The sequence below is a fragment of the Tetrao urogallus genome (genome assembly GCF_951394365.1).
Source record: "Tetrao urogallus genome assembly, chromosome: 2".
In the NCBI taxonomy this organism is placed as follows: Eukaryota; Metazoa; Chordata; class Aves; order Galliformes; family Phasianidae; genus Tetrao; species Tetrao urogallus.
This window is the reverse complement of record NC_136814.1, coordinates 79,736,486-79,754,291: the sequence shown is the minus strand read 5'-3', so window position 1 is coordinate 79,754,291 and position 17,806 is coordinate 79,736,486. Positions and strand designations below refer to the sequence as shown.

At 37.0% G+C, this 17,806-nt stretch overlaps 1 protein-coding gene across 1 annotated transcript in view; it reads right to left on the bottom strand.

Annotated features, from left to right (window-relative positions):
- Window positions 1-3,285: 3,285 nt before the first annotated feature.
- The window catches only part of COL12A1 (collagen type XII alpha 1 chain), a gene marked incomplete at both ends in the record, with an annotated part of 96,101 nt that continues 81,580 nt past the window's right edge, over window positions 3,286-17,806 (bottom strand). Inside the window, 8 exons of the mRNA XM_079532661.1 lie at window positions 3,286-3,467; window positions 5,849-6,019; window positions 7,024-7,092; window positions 8,174-8,362; window positions 9,370-9,436; window positions 9,547-9,582; window positions 16,733-16,804; window positions 17,690-17,743. Coding sequence (XP_079388787.1) covers window positions 3,286-3,467; window positions 5,849-6,019; window positions 7,024-7,092; window positions 8,174-8,362; window positions 9,370-9,436; window positions 9,547-9,582; window positions 16,733-16,804; window positions 17,690-17,743 — 840 coding nt within the window. The remainder of the gene's footprint in view (window positions 3,468-5,848; window positions 6,020-7,023; window positions 7,093-8,173; window positions 8,363-9,369; window positions 9,437-9,546; window positions 9,583-16,732; window positions 16,805-17,689; window positions 17,744-17,806) is intronic.

Below are 17,806 nucleotides of genomic sequence, written 5' to 3'. Positions count from 1 at the left end.
AAAATACTTGTGGGATGCTTGCAATGTTCAGTCCCTATTTCAGACAAGCAATGACCCATTCCCACTTTCTTGTTCACATCACAGTTTTAGCCGAAGGGTTTATGTATATAAAATTAAAAGTGAGCTTTTAAGCAATTTTCTTCTTTAAGATAGCCAGGCTATGCAAACTGCTTGATTGTGCATGAGGTATTCAGGAAGTCAAACTTGTTTGTATTTGTTTTGCATCTGTATTCCTCCAGGACTTGCTTAGCTCAACCTCACATCAGGTTTCCCAGAAGTGCCATGAGTACCCCCACAAAGTCATTCTCACGAGAATTCCTAGAAGTGAGTTCCTTGTTGGCCTCCATCAGTAAACATTCATTTGTATGTTCCGTCCAAACACTTCAAGTATTTTCCCCGGACTTTGGATGAGCCACTGGAAAGTCTTTATTACTCCAAAATGGACTGCCAGCAGAAGAACACCTATGAAGAGCACCGTGGTACAGGGGAAAGAAATGTCAGCCAGGTTTTGGGATGTTTCTTATGTTTTGTTTCTTTGCTGTTGTTTATTGAGTTTTTCTTCTTTTTCTTTTTTTTTTTTTCCCTCTAGAATAAAATTGTTTCTCTCAAGTTCAGAGGTCGTCTTGAGACATGATTCACAGTTCCATGACTGTAGGGTGGACACATCCCAGAGCTGGTATCCATCCTGCAGATCTGGAGCAGGAACTTTGTAATTAAAATGCATGGCCTGAGCTTCTATCTACTGTTTAAACACTTCAAATCAACAGGTAATGAAATACCAGCATCTCTGTTAAGACTGATATCAATAAAGAACACAAGGAATATGAAGATTGTCTATCAGACATTGGGTATATTTTTTGTGGAGGAATAGGAAAATAATTTAAAATATATGCTGTAAATATGCTATTCCTTCAGTAAAACTCTGTTTGGACAACAGATGGCAATCTTTCTTATGCAGACATGGGCGTCTCGTTAAGCTTGTCCTGGTGACACAGTTAATGCCAGAAACAGACATATGAAGGACCACTGCACGATGTCATTATTTTAAATACAGTTCAGAGAAACATTTTTAATTGCTTCTCAAAATTTCTACCAACCTTTTTTATTTTCTGCCAGACACACGCATTTCTTTATTGCACATCAAGCTGTAGGAGATATCTTTGATACTTCACCTCTCTGCAATTACATGGGAACATAAAGAATCAATGGCTTTGATTAAATGTTTTCTCAGTTCAACCCAGAATTATTCCCTTGCAGTCTAAAAGACACGTGGCTGTAATCAGAGTCGCTCTGAATAATGCCATTCATTTGTACTTCATTTCATAGAATCATAGAATGGCCTGGGTTGAAAAGGACCTCAAAGATCATCTAGTTTCAACCCTCCCAAATAGATGATTTCACTAATATTTATTCAGGCCATCTATGAAGTTGTTGTATAACCTCCATTTGTGGGCACTAATATTCATCACATCTTCCAGCACAGAGTAAACACTCAAGAAGCCAGCCTGCATATACCATTCCACCTCCATTGCAGGTGTTTTCCATGATCTTCAGAAATGTCACTGCAGCTTTCCCAATGAATTTGAAAGGCTTTGCTCCAGTATTGGTGAAAGCTATTCTAAGATAGGGCTCTGTTAAGATAACAGGGGTAGGAAGGATCATCTCCAGTCCATTCTCTTATCTTTTAGCAAGTGATTCTTCTGTTCCACTGAAAAGTAGCAGTTCTTGTTTTATTTACCTTTGTATCCCTGACAATGGAAAGCTAAACTACAGCTTATGCTGTTACCAAAGCTGAGGTAGCTATTCTGAGCAGATAGCCAACTCCTGCATGGTCACAACAGCATGAAGCTCAGCAAACACCAAACACCTCTACTGAACCAAGCTATTTGCTAACACTGGACTGAGTGCTGCCACAGCTGCTCATTTCACATGAAGAATTGTGTGGCTTTAGCAACTTGCTGCAGTCCGGGTAGTTCCTGAGGTAAAGATTCTCTCTGGCTGAAACAACCATCCATCAGAAACACCAAACAGGAAAAAAAAAAAAAAAACAAAAAAACCGAGGCTGATGAGCCTCTCTTTCATTTTTTTCACCAAATGCATCACAGACTGAATTTTGTTAAAAGTCATATTCATACCTCAAACAGTGGAAACCTCTCCTGCTTTCATCCACCAACCTCAAGATACCACAACCCAAATAGTGATTTTAAGACTTCTCCCATTCTAGTTGATTTTTGACACCTGGCATTTCCAAATGATGGAGTAAATATCACTACCAAACAGAACACACAGGCATCAGTCTCAACTGGCCTTTCAAAAAAAGGTGAATAACCACATATAAATTTTCAGTAGTTTTATTGAAAAATGCCTCTTTCATTTCAGAAATAAATAATATAAGGCAGTGAAATTCACAATTTGCAGTTAAAATATAAAAGCAGCAATTCTATATCCATAGTCTTGCAAACAATTTCCAACTGCTTTTGATAACTATGAAACACTGTATTCTGAGAAACAAATTCCATACTAAATATACAACATAAACATGCAATTCCATCTCTGCAGGATTGACTGCAATTTGGCATAAATGTTGCTGTGTCTACAAACAAGGAGATTTCAGGCATTATTAAACTGTATCCATTGATACAAAGATTTCAGCTACTTAATGTTTGTGGTGTTTAAAGGAGATGTATAAGAGCAGTATATGCTCTGCAAAGTGTAACTAGGAATAGAAGAAAATGACAGTGATATTGGAAGGATAGAGAAGTTTGGGCTTTCTTATTCAGCTAGATAATGCAGACTTGTGACCTGACTGAACTGCAAACATGCATTTGAAAAAGAAAAAAAAATGTAGAGCTAAAGCAGACAGTCCTCAAAAAACTTGCAGCAGCTCTGTGGTTATTTTTGTTTTGGTTTGGTTTTTGTTTGTTTGTTTTCTTGTTTTCTTTTTTTTTTTCTTTTTTTTTTTTTTCTTTTTTTTTTACATTATTTTAAGAAAAAGGCAGCCCTGGGATAATTGAATGCAGATATTAACCAATATGCAGCCCCTGTAAGCAATAATATTTTACAAGCATGCCCAGAGCATAACGAAGTTGCTAGTTACACATATTGCTATCCCCACACAAGCGAGATACAGAACAAGGCTGCGTCTGCTATGAGAAGACCAGAAAGCTATAGTATTGCCAAACAAAAGATGCACTCTCCCTGTGTGTATCTGCAAATGCAAGTATAGCAAAACCAAATACCACCAACCAAACCCCCCAGAAAAACACAAAGCAAGACACAGATCTTTTATGGCTTTGTTTTTGCTTTTCTTGACAGCGATCTTTTCCAGCGCATGTGCTCAGGGTACTCTGGTGAATGCATTTCAACTCCATAGTCCTCATACTCGTCCTCTCTCCTTTCTGACTCCATAGGGACTATGAAGGGTTCACCTTCAGGCTGATAGGGTCCGCTTTCAGGCACGTATGGTTCTGGTTGAAAATAGTTGTCCGATTGAACATTATAGTTATCGCATGTCTTTGAATCCACAAATACCATGACAGTTAGTTTGTCTACACAATGTTAGTCCAATCTTATTTCCATATAATAAATATATAAATTAACAGTTCATGGGGGCACTTTTCAGTTTTGTTCATGAATAACTTTGGCAGCAAAATATTAAAAACTTAAAAATTAATTTTGAAAGGCTTTGTATTTATAGTACACAAAACATTGCAGAGTCTTAAATTACGCAAGGGACCGATTATTGTTAAAAAAAACAAAACACCACACAACAAACAAACAAAGCAAAGCAAATAAAATTATTATTTTACAGCTAATTCAGGAAACCCAAGCACTGGACTTTATTTTATACCGTGTAATTAATAGAACACATGGAGTATGTAAAATGGACAGGTGGGCTCAGCATGTACTAATTTTCTCTGAGAATGGGAAAATAAATGTACACGTAACTATCACCAGCGGCAATATACAGTACATGTCATTCTCTTGTGCTGTTCCTCGAAACAAAGCGAGTTACAGCTGGTGCTTCAGGAACACCAAAAACTACAGCAAAACAGAAGAAAAAATAATTATAAATCTTTTGTACTTATAACTGTAGCTACAGAATCCAGCAAGATTACATATAAAAAAAATGCACATGCCCCGATTCTGACTTGCTGGTAACAAGCAACAGACAGATAGATTTCTTACGTTGTCAAGGATGTTATTCTGGCATACAGCAAGCAGCAGCAGGCTTTTATGCAAAAGCATCACATAGAGCTGTTAACTGATTTTAGTGGGTACGGTCCCATACAAATCATTTACAAGCCACAATTAGTTTACTATTTACATAAGTCATTTCTCATTTACTGGGTTAAGTCTGTCTCTTCAAAAGGCATTACCTTTGCTGGTTAGTAGTTTTATAAGCCTCCTTCACCACTGAGACTTTAGATGGTCTGGGTCTTTTTTTTTAAAAAGAAAGACTGTCTACTTTATATTACTGAAATGCAACAGGCTTAATGAATTGACATCACTGTCCTTTATCTCATTCACAAGTTGTGTTAGTAAAAGGAATCTCCCCATTCTATGAGGCCAACATGGTTCAAAAACCATATCCGTGGTGAAATATCCATACGGACTCATTTTCTAATAAGCACGTGCGCAAACATCTCAGAAACAGGATTTTCATGTATTCAAACTGTAAGCAGCACTGGCGACTTAGAAAATGTGTTAGCCGAAACCTGAAACAGGTCAAAGATGATGTTAGTCTTTTAAAAAGTCCATCTGATGTGCAAAAACATACTTTCATCCAACTAAATACATAACAGTTAATTTATAGGCATATATTTATATATGTATACATATCTGCTTACTAGAAAGAAGAACACTGCTGAATCATAGGCACAATTTTCTTCCTTTTTCATTTAAATAAGAGTTTTGTGAGATATTCACAACCATCTGGCTCTTTGGCCAGCAGCACTTAGTCTGCAAGTGTGTACATATATATATATATATATATATATATAATATATTTTTTTTTCATGCACAATATACTAACAGCAAACCATATTCAATAGTAGTATCACATACACTAATCACATACACTAATGAGATGTTGCAATGCATACTTATTAATTTGTTAACGATAGTGTGGTCCTGCAGGATCCCCACATTAAAACATATTGGAATCTTTCCAGTCAGAATTGGTGACCCTGTATTTGGTTCCAGAAGCAGCCTACTGTTTTAAGATTCATCACAGAGTAGAAGGCTGGTATGACCCAGGGCTAGTCAGAGACTCCATGGTGTTTAACTCAGCAGAAATTGTAGGACAGTGGTGTTTTTCAGTTGCACTGTATCACCAAATGGATTTCCTTTGTGGAAAATTTTGATTTCAGGTATAAATTTGGTATAAATAATCCTGACATTGCTCAAAAAGAGACACACGGAAATTGCCAGCCACAGCATTCTTTTTATTTTTCAAGAGAAACATGGAGAATTCAACCTTGTTCTGAAGAAGATTGGAAGGGGTGGGGAGAGGGGGAAAAAGAAGAAGAGAAAATGGTCACTTAAATCCTATGTGCAACATTTTCAACTACTAACCTTCTATGCTAATGAGAAAAAAAAAACAACTTTGTTTCTACTTCCTATTTAAAGTGAATCACACATAACATCAACTAAATCTGCACCCAAGTACACATGGCTGCTCATACGCCTGCACATTACAGTGAGGCAGGCCTGCTCATTGCAGCTTTTTCCTCTATTCAGTACGTCCAGGCCAGCAGGACTGTCTCATGTAAAGCAACTCAGTATGAACAGCCACATCTGTGAAGGCTATTTGTGACAAAGAGCAATTTGGTCGTTCATAACCTACCTGGGAATCCTTGGCCATTGTAAGGAATGCTAGCACATTGGGATGAATCACAATATCCTGGTGGCCCCGGAGGACCTCGAATACCCGCATTTCCAGGACGACCTGGAGGCCCGGGTGGTCCTCGTGATCCTGTGGAGCCTGGTGGACCTGTTCTGGATTCTCCCTGTGGACCTAATTTTAGAATTGAAAGGTTGGGGGGGTTATTTCTTTTAAGAGTCAGCTTGATAAAAACAACTAATGTTACTGCTGTCTAGACTACACAGTCTTTGGTGAGAAAACATTTGCATTTTATAGCTATATGAGGGTCAACAGAAAGAAAAACAAAACTAGAAATATGACTCATCATTAGTTGCTTCCCTGTGTGTGGCTTACATAAGGATTTTTTTCATGGACACTGATTCAGTAAGGTTCCAGCCAAGTAAGAAACATCAATGAATTCTCTGTTTTATTTCCCCTCTGTGTAAGATAGGAAGATCTCAAGGGAAGCTACTAGATTAGACAAACACACTGGATTTCAATTAAAATACGGGAGTACATTAATTCTGCTACCCTGCAGCCCTAGGATAGATGAGGTAATGTTTTTTTTGGAACAGGTCTTACTATAGTTAGCAGAAAAGCAAAGCTTCGAGTAACCGTGGCTACAATTTGCTGCAAGCACCTTATGAGTCTTGTAACAAAAAAAAAACATATTTAGCCTAGTGAACTAAAAGCAGAAACAAATGATGCAGGTAATTTCAGCTAAGGCATCAGTGAACAGAACTCATAACAGAAAGAGCAAAAGCAACTTTGAAATCCTCAAACTCTAACATCTAGTAATTCTGTATATGGGCTTATTTTGTAGTTCTTAGACAACTTGCAGTTCTGTAATTACAAATTAAAGTAAAAAAATGGATCCAGACACTCTGAATTTGTACAGTGTATTTTCATGAAATTTCACACTTTCACACAAACAAGCACGCCAGAAGATTAATCTGCAAAGGAAAGACAAATATCTACTAGCCATATCCAAAAGTCTCTAAAATTGCCCATTTCTGCAGAGGCTCCCAGTAAGTTCTAATAAAAACCAAAAACAAAGCACAAAGTAAAGCACATTCTTTCACCATATAGAGTCTGGTTCCCTATGACGAAATGTTGCCTTCTGTAATCTGATTTTAATTAAAATGAAAAATATTTACCAGGTGGTCCTGGCAAACCTCGTGGTCCCTGAGATCCGGTCCCTCTTTCGCCTTTCTCTCCAGGCATTCCTACAGATTTTTTTTAAAAAGCAATAAAAACCAAGGAAAGGAAACAACATCAATAAATATTTCTTCACGCTCACTCACTAATATTAATATTTAGTTCCAATTATTTAATAGAATAGAGCTGGTCAAACCTTATTTTGTACAGATGTCCCAGTGTGTACTCAGGGAAATACTTAATTTGGATATAAATACACTAACCTAAAACCAAAGTAGGATGTAGAGTAATTTAGTGTAAACAAACTTTTTCAAAACGTAGAACAGTCTTTGAGACACTTAAAATGTCAGAGAACCTTATTATTTTAAAATGCTAACAGAAGGTGTTTTCAGGCTTGAACAGTTCTGATATAAAGTATGCTGTACACTTTCTTAGAAACCAGTTATGAAGAAACAACATTCAGAAAGAGTAGAATTCAGAAATTCAATATTTCTTGCTTTAATCCAGGTCTTCTTTTAAAGATGAGAGTAAAATTTATGCTAGAAAGCATATCGCTAAGACTATACTACAGTTGAGTAGCTGGAATAAGCAAAGGCAACACCGCAATATGGCACAGAAACTTTATGTCACTGCAGTGATCCAAGATAGCCACAAATTAGATATAGCCATATGCTCAAATTCTATTTAGAATTGTGTCCCTCTCTCAGGGTAGTCCAAAGGGCCAATGACATAGAACTAATTCTTTCAACTCCTTTTTGTTCTTTGTAATGACTCACTTTCTCTCTTAATCAGACGACTATTCTGCAAAGAGTTGTGCTACTTCAAACAGCCTTTCAAGAAATAGCTGCTTAATGCCAGAAATGTTCTGAGAACATTCTCTTTCGTGGGATATCCTGTTCATGCTTGATACAGCAGCCAAAAAACTACACCAACTTGTGTTTTATGAAACATGAGCAAGGGAAAGACAGAAGACAGCACTGGTGTAATTAACCTTGTCCTCCAGGACATCAACATTTCTCAAGCAATCCAACTGACCTAACTGGCTTAAGTGTGGGCTTCATAGTCTGACATGGCAAAGGGATCAGACTTCTCTTCTGGCAGCCACTCCACTACATCCATTGTGAAACATACAGATGCCTTGGACATTACCTCTTTCACCAGGTGGTCCTTGGACCCCAGGAGGTCCTGGGAATCCTGGTCTTCCTCCAGGTCCAGGCTCTCCTCTTGTCCCAGCAGCTCCTGGAGGACCAGGTGGTCCTGGTGGCCCTGGCTGGTTACGATTTGAATAATAATCGTTCGGGATTTGATTCAACATTTGATTGAATCGACTCATTTGGCCTTAAAAATGAAAGAGAATACTTCAGTAAATCATGTGAAATGCATGAAAGTCTTTTCTCAGAGTAGGAAGGAATCTCTTCATTAAATCCTCTCCATATGACCATTCCAAAAATTAGTGCTGAATTGGCCCTGATTAATTAGGAAAACTTAAAATGAATGTCTGATAAGAAGGCTTGAAATAAATGGAGGAGGGAAAAAAGAAGGGTAAGTGGAACTCTGGAAGCTGACAACATTAACAAAAGCTGATTCTAAAGCAATTAAAGTCACAAAATAAGCAGTTGTTTACAATCTGCTTTCTCCTCAGAGCTGTAGTCAGACATTGTTTCTACTCTGAAGAACAGAAAGGACTTGTCCCAGTTCAAACAGGGAAGAGGATCACATTTCTGTGCAGTCTTAAAGCTCTGAAGTTTTCACAGACATGGGATAAATTACTTGTGTAGATCAAGCAGGACACTGTGATGTTCATGAATTTAATTTTCAAAGAAAATTGTCTTTGAACAAGACCAACAGCATTGTGTAGCTATGCAGAAAGGAGCCCATTATGTGAGGGGCCACATCTATTCCTTCCTGATTTGTGCCATGCACCAATCCCAGCATAACCCTTAACCACGCTTTCATGGGATGCAGAGCTGCACTCTGTAACTATTCCCTGTGTGGCAGTAGAGGACTGGAATTCCATTTGGTGTCCTTATTGAAAGAAATATCATTTTTACTTGCACAGAACAGCTGACCTTGAGCACAGTATTTGCCCAAAGCTCATCTGTCATTTCCCACTAGTAAAGTATCTGCTTTTCTCACAGATTCCCTCCTCCTGAAGACCTGATTAATGTGAAAACGTATACTTAATAACATTTTTCCACCAAATCACTGGCACTGGACAACCATCGTATTACTCAAGCTTGTTTTGGTGTGCAGCCAGTATCCCTTAACTTCAATGTGAATCACCGTTTTCTCTTTTAACAAGGAATCTAGTAGATTAGTATGAGAAACAAAGCAACACTGTTTACCATTTATCAGTTGTTCACAAACTTGTCTTGCAACTGCTCGCATCATGTTCTGAGAAGCAATGTCACCCTAAACAGTCAAAATCAAAACAAGGGTTCTGTTACAAAGTACCTGTGCTTTTACAGAGATAGTGCTTCATTAAAATGATCTAACAGAAAATGAGTTTAAAGTAGACTTACTCTGTCACCTTTTTCTCCCTTCATTCCAGGTGTACCCTAAAGCAAAAATATTACAGCTATTATTTCATACTACAAAATAGATGGCAGCATACTTGCACAGGAACATAAACAAAGGTGGTCCAAAGTAGAAATATTACTTAGTACAGGGGAAAAAAAATAAATAAATAACATTTTAAGAATACTAAGTCCTGTACTTCAGAGCTATTATCTAGTAGAACTACACCAAGACAGACAAAGACATCTATCAGATATACTAAGTACTCAAGCATCTTCTAGGTAAAGCTTTCTCACCTAGAAATTAGGTAAGACAGACGTTTATGTATGATGTATAGATGCTAATTGTGCCACGGATCTTCTATTTTCAAGTGGTTTTCAAATCATTAAATTAAACCAAATTATGTCCATTGATACTTGGGAACTTTTCACTAAATAACATAGGTTTTTGGTCCAGGAAAGGGATTCATCACATCAATGCATCTCAAGCCACATTCTGTCAAGTAAAAGCTTCATCACTCCTGGGGTGAAGCAGCCCTGGGACATGCAGTTCCAGAAAACCTTCTGACTCTCAAGAAGACAGACCTGGTCCTCCTTGAACTTTGTATTTCAGAGGTGCTAAAGGAGGAGCCAAGAAAGAAGGGACAAGTGGTCATCTTCTGTGCATGATCAAACATACAGACGGAGAAGAAAAAGATAGGAAGAAAAAATTCAAATGAGGGCCAAAGAAGCTGATATCTTCTGACAGAGGAACACACTGGAAGTTTTAAAGCTGAATTTCTAGCCACACATTTCTGTAAATGTTGAAAATCCTTGTATGATTTATATGTGACTGTTTATTTTAACTCTTAAGCCAACTCAGAATTAAAGCAGAAAAGATAGGAAGAATAGTATGTGTCTAGGAAGGGGTAGCTGTCTCCTTGAACCCACACTAAAGAAACTAGCTGTGTTAAGAGTGCTATGCACAGATAATACGGAAGACAGAGATGACTTTAAGTGCTTATTCTATTTATTGTGACAGCTTCCCCACCATCTTGCAAGTGTTTCTAGTCTTAGAATAACTAGAGCTGCTTTACAGTTGTCAGCATTTGCAAAGTACTAATTGTTGCCTAAAGCTATTTCTGTCTGCCTTTGAATATTGTTTTAGTTTCTTTCATTTTCAAAAGTATTGTATAAGAAACCAACCAGGAGGATTGATTCTAATTTATATATATATGTGTGTGTCTGTTGCTGGAAAAACATCATACCATCTTACCATAAAGATGTTTTTAAGTGTGAACTAGACATATGCACACACAATTTACTCTGCAAACACAGTTGTGCAAGCACCTCCCGCACAGTGCCTGAGATTTTATTCTTATGGTTGCATTCCACTGCTAGTGAAGAAAAGCATCAAGAGAGAAAGCCATATTTTCTTAGGAAAATTTAATTGCAATGCTTGATATGATATGATGGAATTGTAAAGATTTTCAAAATAAACAGTGGTGATCTTAGAAGAATTTTTATGGCTTATTTTGGCCTATTTTATGTGATATTGGCCACAGTAAAAATTGTAGATACCCATTTAAAATAAGAGAACATCACATTCACAGTCAACTTTGCTTTAGTCATTGGGTCACTCTGAGATATTTAAAAATCTGCAAAGTGTTTTAAAACTCTTCTTTCAGTTTTGACATCAGAAATACAAAAGAAATATATTATTAAAAAAAATAATAATAAAACCAACCCTGTATTTACCACAAGTCCTGATTAGGGAGCTGTCATACATATGGCCCTTCCAATGCTCTTCAGTATTCACAGAGGTAAATGCCATGTGTGTGACAAATTCCAGAGTTACACAAGTAAAACTTCACCCTAAACAATGTTTCCTGAAGTGGCCAGTGTGAGTTTTACAGGTGATTTCAGTGCAAGCAGAGTTAAGCCACAGCTTTCTAAACATCTGTCCTAAATTCATCTGCCATATGTTCAAAGCACACCACTTGTTAGTTCAGCAAAAAGGTACTACTGTGAGTTCAAATAAGTTTTTACTTGTAGATTAAATTAAAATTTGAGCATAAAGTATATTTCCAGTGCTCTCCACATAGGTACACAGACACCTAAGTATTGCTGTTTTTTACATCTTAATATTTCTTTAAGGAGTCTGTTTACCGCTATTAGCAAAGCAAAGGCTGTGTAGGCTGCAGCTGTTTTTCATAACATTCTTACAGTACCCACAAATAAATTTCAACACAAGACAACAAAACATTCCACTGCAGTCATGGAGGATACAGTTCAAATACAGTGGCATTGTTTCATAAATTTCCATCAAGGTTTTGGACCAAAAAATCCCATGAGCTATGTCAAGGTGTGAACACAGTATGTTGTCTGAACTTCTCTGCAGCAGTGATACATGCACTTTCCCTCTAACATGCTATGGAAGACATGAAGCATTAATGAGTTAAGCAGTTGTTATATAATTTATTTGCATCATACTCGTTCATGCAAAATTAAATATATAGACTCAGAGAAATATTTAGAATGGTCAGACTATGAAAGCATCACTTTGCTAAAGATGACAGTTACTAAAAGACAGTTTGCTAAAGAGACAGTTACTAATATGCATCCCATAAGCCAATAAAATTGAGGCGTATTCTCTCTCTTTTGTCTTTTTCATTTTATTTCATCTTTCATCACTGATTCATTCTTTATTATTTCATTTCATCCTAATAGGCTAGATATTATGAAAAAATTCTTTTCTGTGAGGGTGGTGAGGCACTGGAACAGGTTATCCAGAGAGGTTGTGAATGTCCCCTCCCTGAAAGCATTCAAGACCAGGTTGGATGGAGCATGGAGCAACCAGAGGTGTCCCTGCCTATAGCAGGGGGCTGGAAATAGATGATCTTAAAGGTCTTTCCCAACCCAAACCATTCTGTGATTCTATGATTCATTTATATTATTTTTCTGTGAAGACAACAGGAAAAAAAGGTCTATCCTTCAACAAAGCCATATGATGAAACAGACCACAGATCTGTAACTGCCATAACCAAAATAAACTTCAACAATTAAAACCACTAGGAAAATGTTACACTGTTATCTGTCATTCTCTAATGAAAATCTGTGCTAAATGTTGATGTCCTGAACCTCTAAAAGATCTGTACTTGGATTCTCAGTTCAACAGACATTAATGTCTTGGTTCTAACTACCATGTCTCTGAAATATCTATTGATTAAAATTACAGATTTTTTACTGTATAAATCATTAACAAATAACCTGGTGCTCTTCTCCTCCTGCTTACAATTAGCAGTTTTTGCAATTTCATGAAAGTCTATTTACTTGAGTTTTTTCTGCTGAGTACACATTTCTAATTCCTACTCATTTTATTGTCATTCCTCTCAAGGCTTTGATAGAACAACTTTGTTGTTGTTTTGACCAGAAACTACTCAACCACTGTATCTTCACTCACTACGTAAGTGCAATCTTTAGAAATCAGATTATTAGACTCCGATTTCTAGTTCATTGTCATGGCAATATTTTAATTCCTTAAAATGCCCTCTTCAAATGAGAAAATAAAATAAAATAAAATAAAATAAAATAAAATAAAATAAAATAAAATAAAATAAAATAAAATAAAATAAAATAAAATAAGCAACAAGCTTAAAATGTTTAAGGTTATATTCTATTTCTGAAACTATTTTTTCCAACTAGTCAAGAGTTCTTCAGACTGCCTTCAGCCAAAAGCCATGATGGTAAGACAAGATGTTGCTCCAGTAACAAAGGCAAAACTTGCTCCAATGCACTGCAAACAAATGTCCTCCAGCTAGAAAAATGCTGAGGCTATTCATTAACTGTAAGCAATATACAGTCAACTTTACAATTCACTGAAATCCACTGAGTCTCATTATTCAATTTGTGACCTTGCAAAGAGACAGTGACTTAGACTTATGGTTGGAAACACCTAAGCTATTCCTACCTAATCTTAAAACGTAAAAATTAGAAGATGACTGCCTATGTTAGCAACAAAGTTCATTTTTCACTTGGGTATATTGGAGACATGATTTCAAAAAGATAATTACAACTGCAATTATTGAGTTGCTATTTGCATCTTCCTCCCACTTGGCTACATTCTTCTGAATTTCAGTTTATTTTCTTTTAATAGATGAAACCAGGCAATTTACCAAATGTTCACCAGCATTTTGAGAAGCAGCAGCTGCTGCTGACGTTCTACTTTGTTGATATCCTGTGCTGAAGGAGTCACTTGGGGTCAGCACAAGGAAATGCTAGTTTGTGCTGCATGTGGGATTTTTCTGAACTGTGGGATGAAGGCTGGGGCTGCAGCAGAATTCTACAGCTGAAGATAGACAAAACAAAAGAAAGTTCCTATTTTCACTTTAAAAGATAATGCATTCAGTTGTTTTCCCCAAATGAATGCTTGCTACCCACAAGATACGCCACTTTTCTGCTTTCAAAGCACCATCTTTTTGATACCTCATCTAGGATCTCTGCATAGCTGGATGCAAAACTAGTGACTACACTCCAGCAGAGAATGGAAAATGCTTAAAAAAAATGTATTTGACTCAGAACAAACGTCTCCTTTATGAGCTTAAGATTACCCTTTAAGTTTTCACAGTCTGTTTGGTTCTGGAACCATCAGTCCTAATAGCACCTTATATATAAAACATAAAAGTCTTGCACTGTTTCCTTAGGACTTCCTAGATCAACAAAGTCAGACCCTGTTGTCACAAGCACAAAGTCTGTTTTATTAGCAAGACAGCTCCACCATAAGAAGGAAGTCTGCTCACTCATTCATTTCTGTATTTTTTTCCTCACGCCTACAAACAGTACCAATCATTTCTCTACTTTGATAGTCCAAGACCTTCTATTTTCCATTACATTTATACATAGAAAGTGTACAGCCATTTCTTCTTCATCCAGTATCCTCTTCAAGCTTAACAGCCCTTTCTTAGCCTTGGAGGTTTTTAGCACATGATATATGTGTGTTGGCTTAGTAAAACCTAATTCTCTCTCACTAACCAGAAAGGCAGATGACAGATATTTCAGTCTTTTCTAGAATAAACTGTATAGATTATTGACTCAGTTATGCTCTTCCTTTCTCAGTCATTTTGTCACTACACTGAAAACCCACAAATGTTTCTCCTGGAAGTACCTAAAAAGCAGATTATAATGTCAGATTTCCTATTTCCATGACAGTAGAGTTAATGCCTTAAGCTTCAACTTGTTTCAGTGTCAGTATGTGTTGAGACAGAGAAATGTTGGACAGTGATAGGACAAAGGGGGATGGTTTTAAACTGAGACAGAGGAGGTTTAGGTTAGATATTAGGAGGCAGTTTTTCACACATTCAAGGCCAGTCTGAATGTGGCTCTGGGCAGCCTGGTCTGGTGGTTGGAGACCCTGCACATAGCAGGGGCTTGAAACTAGATGATCACTGTGGTCCTTTTCAACCCAGGCCATTCTATGATGATCCTATGATTTTGTGTTTACAGACACATTAGTGGTGCGGTCTGCCTCAGCTTAGCACCTTAGTGGTTTTTCACACATAAGGAAAGAGCTTCAATTGACTGCATTCAGTGGGAAAAAAAAATTTAATTTTAAATATAAAGTTAAAAAAACTTTAATTTTCATGCAACAGTGTATTCTTGGTCTGGATGTTCTGTGCTGTACTTTGTAGGGGTCTATAATCTTACTTGTGAAACCTTACAGATTGTTTGGATAGAATTAAAAATGGCATGATCTAGTTGAGAATTATTTGTATTTCTCAGCAGCAATGTGAAGCCTCCTTATTTGTCTCCAGGACATGAAGTTACAAATTCAGCCAGGCATGAGCTATGACTCAGGACATTACAAGTTGCACTTGGCCATGAGGCTGCACCTTTGGAATTCTAATGCAGGACACAAAGGAAAGCATTGAAATTCTGTCCACCAGGAGTCTGATAAAACATCTGTGCAAGGTGCAAGCCAGAATTCCTGCTGGGATCTGTTCTAGAAACATAAGAATTGCTAAATACGATGCACAGTGTCACATTACAAGAAGCAAAATAATCGGAAAAAGACAAATTCTAACTGAAAGGAACTCAGCATAGGAAAACCTATGCATGGTGCTTAGACAGGCATTGACTGCCTTATAAGCAGATTCCCTTCTAGTCACATTATTTACCTTCAAAATACCTGTTCTGCTGCAATGGGCAGCAACTCAGTATCCAAGGTGAAGGAAAATTCAGATAAACCTGGTACTTTGGTGCTCATTTGTTGGTAAACCACAGCACTTTATGTCCCAGCTGTGTTCATCAACCATATAACCTAGCACGAATATTACATGAAGCAGCTTAAAATCATTTCTAAAATATCTAGTGTCCTCTACTGCAAGGAAAATGGGATATACAGGCTTACAAATGCAGACATTTCAGCAAAAGTATGAGAAAACAACCCAGCTCCCTGATGCTCCTAGGAACTTAAAGTTCCTAATCATCAAGCTGCCTACCCTATTGTATGTATTCCTCCAAATTATCTATCTGCCATATACTTCAAGACATTGAAGTGGGATGGAAAATTTTTGCTGACAGACTGACAGACATTAAGATAACAAAAATGAATGATTTCACATTTTAGTTGTTGTCTCCACACCTGGATCAAACATAATTTCTCAGAGATCCTATAAATGAATCCAGTTCAAATTTCTTCTGAAACTGTTGATCTTTCACCCTTTTCAAAGTGTACTTACTTTAGAGGCTTGAATAAAATCCATGGAACCTACTCTCAAATAGTCTTAAAATCACATTGTAGAAAGCCAAAACATTTGCAAACAAGAAGTGATTATATAACATTACCAAAGATTTTCCATCTTCAGTCATGTACTTTTTTACTACACAAACACACACACATGACTTTCCAGCCATTTTGCTGACCCTGTTCTTCAAGCTTATGCAGTGTAGGAATATATATATGTCTTGGCACATGATAGTCTACAATCTTTTTAGTGGAAACCAGAGACCACAGTTTCCAGCCCCAACTATTAAACTCAGCAAAAAGTCATACTGTAAAAATAAGATTTTTGAAAGAAGGCTTGTGGTCTTAGGTCAGCTTCACTGTATTAACCACTGTCATAAGTGCAATACAAGCATTTAAAATAAGGGTAAGTTTCATATTCACCAACAGTGCAATTTTAAAATTGATACTCCAAGTATATCATTATCTTACTGGTGTCCCACGGTCTCCTGGTTTCCCTGGCTTTCCACTTGGACCAGCAACTCCTGGAACTCCTGGGGCACCCTACAGCAAAAGATATGTAAAATGAATTATAGAAACCCACTCTGGTATAAGTGATGATAAGAAACGTGTTATGGTATTAAAAAGATCAGAGCAGTACTCAAAAGGGCTCTCATCAGTTTCTTCTTCTGTTTGGTATATGCCAAGCTTGAAAAATTCTCTCCAGGAAAAAACGAATTCTTCATGGAAATAAGTTCTTTTATGTAACAGGCATTTCTGAATCTAAAGATGCAGAGATATCTACTGAATTTTCACATCTCTTAGCGATAGGTTCCTGAAGGAATACAATATGTTTGTGCCTTCTAACTTTTTCTAGCAGGTGTGCAATCCATTTACAAATCCATTACAACGACTCCATAAAATTCATTACTATTAGATTAATATAAACAAAATGTCAGTGCTAGGTTATGTGATAAAATCTCACCTCTACATCCACACAGTAGCACAAAAAGACAACAGTAGGGAAAGCAGGAGCAGTCCAGATTAATACCCTGCCCTGGTAACTCCAGGTCCATCACAGAAACTAGTTGGTAACAGCAGATTTAGCAGAGCTTTAAAAGTTTGTGGTTAAAGAAGGAGATAAAGAGCTTATTTCCTTTTTTAATACTGAAAAAAAAAAAAAAAAAATTCAAAACCACTGGAAGTGGGTAAAAGCAATGAAAACCGGACTTAAACTCTCCTGAATATTTATGAATAGAAGCTCTATTCATGCTGTGAATGAATGAGCACCTCACTGCTCACCTTTTACTAATAATTCATCAGATCCATTTGGGATATTAAACAAAGGATCCATTTTATATTTAACATAATTTGAAAATGTTATCATGGCTCTCTGTTAGCTCAAGTCTCTTCATTCATTGTATACCAAAGATAAAATTATATATTTACCGCTGGTCCTGGTGGGCCTCTGGGACCTGTGGGACCATCTTTTCCTGTGAAACCCTGTTGAAAAACAAAAGCATGATAAGAGATTAACCTAAGATTGTAGCAATCCCACTAAGAATT